Source organism: Berghia stephanieae, chromosome 1, assembly GCF_034508935.2.
Source record: "Berghia stephanieae isolate SIO BIC M18660-M18661 chromosome 1, UCSD_Bste_1.3, whole genome shotgun sequence".
NCBI lineage: Eukaryota > Metazoa > Mollusca > Gastropoda > Nudibranchia > Aeolidiidae > Berghia > Berghia stephanieae.
Window position 1 is genome coordinate 56,257,135 of NC_088360.1, and position 1,903 is coordinate 56,259,037.

General features: G+C 34.3%; 1 protein-coding gene across 1 annotated transcript in view; it reads left to right on the forward strand.

Annotated features, from left to right (window-relative positions):
- Window positions 1-605, forward strand: part of LOC144973348 (uncharacterized) — a 4,940-nt gene extending 4,335 nt beyond the window's left edge. Inside the window, exon 2 of the mRNA XM_078915700.1 lies at window positions 594-605. Within this exon, the coding sequence (XP_078771826.1) occupies window positions 594-605 (12 nt within the window). The remainder of the gene's footprint in view (window positions 1-593) is intronic.
- The last annotated feature ends 1,298 nt before the right edge of the window (window positions 606-1,903 follow it).

Below are 1,903 nucleotides of genomic sequence, written 5' to 3' on the forward strand. Positions count from 1 at the left end.
GCCTAAAGAGCTTTGGGGGTTTAGGTAGGTGTTGATGGCACGAAAGACACTGCTGGCACAGTAAACATGTTCCCTATAAGAGTAAGAGGAAGCTCTTTAATGCCTACTGATATATCGTACTTCCTAATTACATACAAATAGACGACTTACAGATGGAAAAAAAAGACGATTATACAGTGGAAAAGATGATATACAGTGAAAAAGTCGTCCTCCTGAAAGAATAATAATTTTATTACACCCAGGTTAATAAGTCCTGTGAAGGGCCAGCAAACCAAGCAATAAATTCCCAGACAAGAACCAGTAAAGTAAGCCGTGGAAGGAAAGACAGCATGAGAAGTAAATACATGATGTCTTGATATATCCAGTTTTCTTTAGAGGTGGATATAATTTACCGCTTTATTTGGGAAAAATGGAACTTGTAATAGTAAAAATATTGAGATATAGGAACAATCCGAATTACTAGTGGATAATGAAGTAGAATATGTGTAAAAGTTAAATAAGCATTCTTTATGCCATTAAAACTGGATCAAAATGGATAAAAGGTTGACATGTATTTTTCTGATTTTATATGTTTGTTTTTTATCTTCAATCAGGAAGAGGTGTAAATTTAAAACGAGAAAAGAACCACATAAAGAGATCAATGTTATTTTTATTTTTTTTAATATTTCACTTTTGGTTTTGTTGAGATTTGCAATACCTCAGTTTGCAACAATTCTCACCTCTCAAGCAAAGGGAGTTAATAAAAATAATTGGGTGGCTAGGTCTTTAGGGTGTGTGTGTGGCAGAAAGCACTTTATTTCAGACTAGCATCCTATCTAAAGCATAGCAAACGTACATTAACACAGAAATCAGGATACAGGCATGTGTCATAGGCCTTAAGGCGCCAAAAGACTTTGGGGTAGTAGGGAGTTGAGGGCACGAAAGACACATCTGCTGGGCACAGATACGTGTTCCCGTATAAGAGTAAGAGGGAAGCACTTTAATGCCAACTGATATATCGGTACTCCTAATTACATACAAAGAGGCGACTTACAGTGGAAAAAGATGATTTACAGTGGAAAAAGATGATTTACAGTGGAAAAAGTCGTCCTCCTTGAAAGGAATAATAAATTTTATTACACCCAGTTAATAATCCTGGAAAGGGCCAGGGCAAACCAAGCAATATAATTCCTAGACAAGACCAAAAAGTAACATGGAAGTGAAAACAGGCATGGATGAAGTAAATACATGATGTCTTGGGATTATATGAGTTTCTTAGGAGGTGGATTTATTACCTTATGCTGCTGGTTCGAACATTGTGCTTATCATTCATGAATTCATGTTTAATTTTGAGAAGGAAATATAGACTTTACCAAATGATTAAGATGATTTTTTAAATTCAGCCAGTCCGCTTTCCTACACCATGAGATATTTTACTTCTATCTGCATTAATTTGAGAGATATTTAATCTTTTATGCATTTTGCTCGTAATCAGCAATTTTTCTGCCAACATGCGAAATTACGTGTTTCATGATGTTCACTCCTTTACTCCTTGCAAAGACCAGTTGAAGAAAATGTCTGAAAAAAATTGGACCTCTTGCCTGGAGTACTCTCTATTCGTTAACGTGAATTACATGTCATTTTTTGTATTATCATTATGTCAATATAGTATGCTATTTCATCATGCTGTAGGCCAAAACATTTACTTTCGTGATTGTTTTGGGATAATTTCAACAGACTGGAGATTTAGTTAAAAAAATTGTGTCTGGTTCAAATTTTAATATCTTTCATTTATCTAGTGCTTAAAAATATATTTCACAAGTATGATAAATCCTTTTGATGTTTAGGTACATGACGTCAAAGTTGGATTACATCTTACATCAATTGGCAAGCAAAAAAAGTTCTAAAATCTAGAAAAATCAAT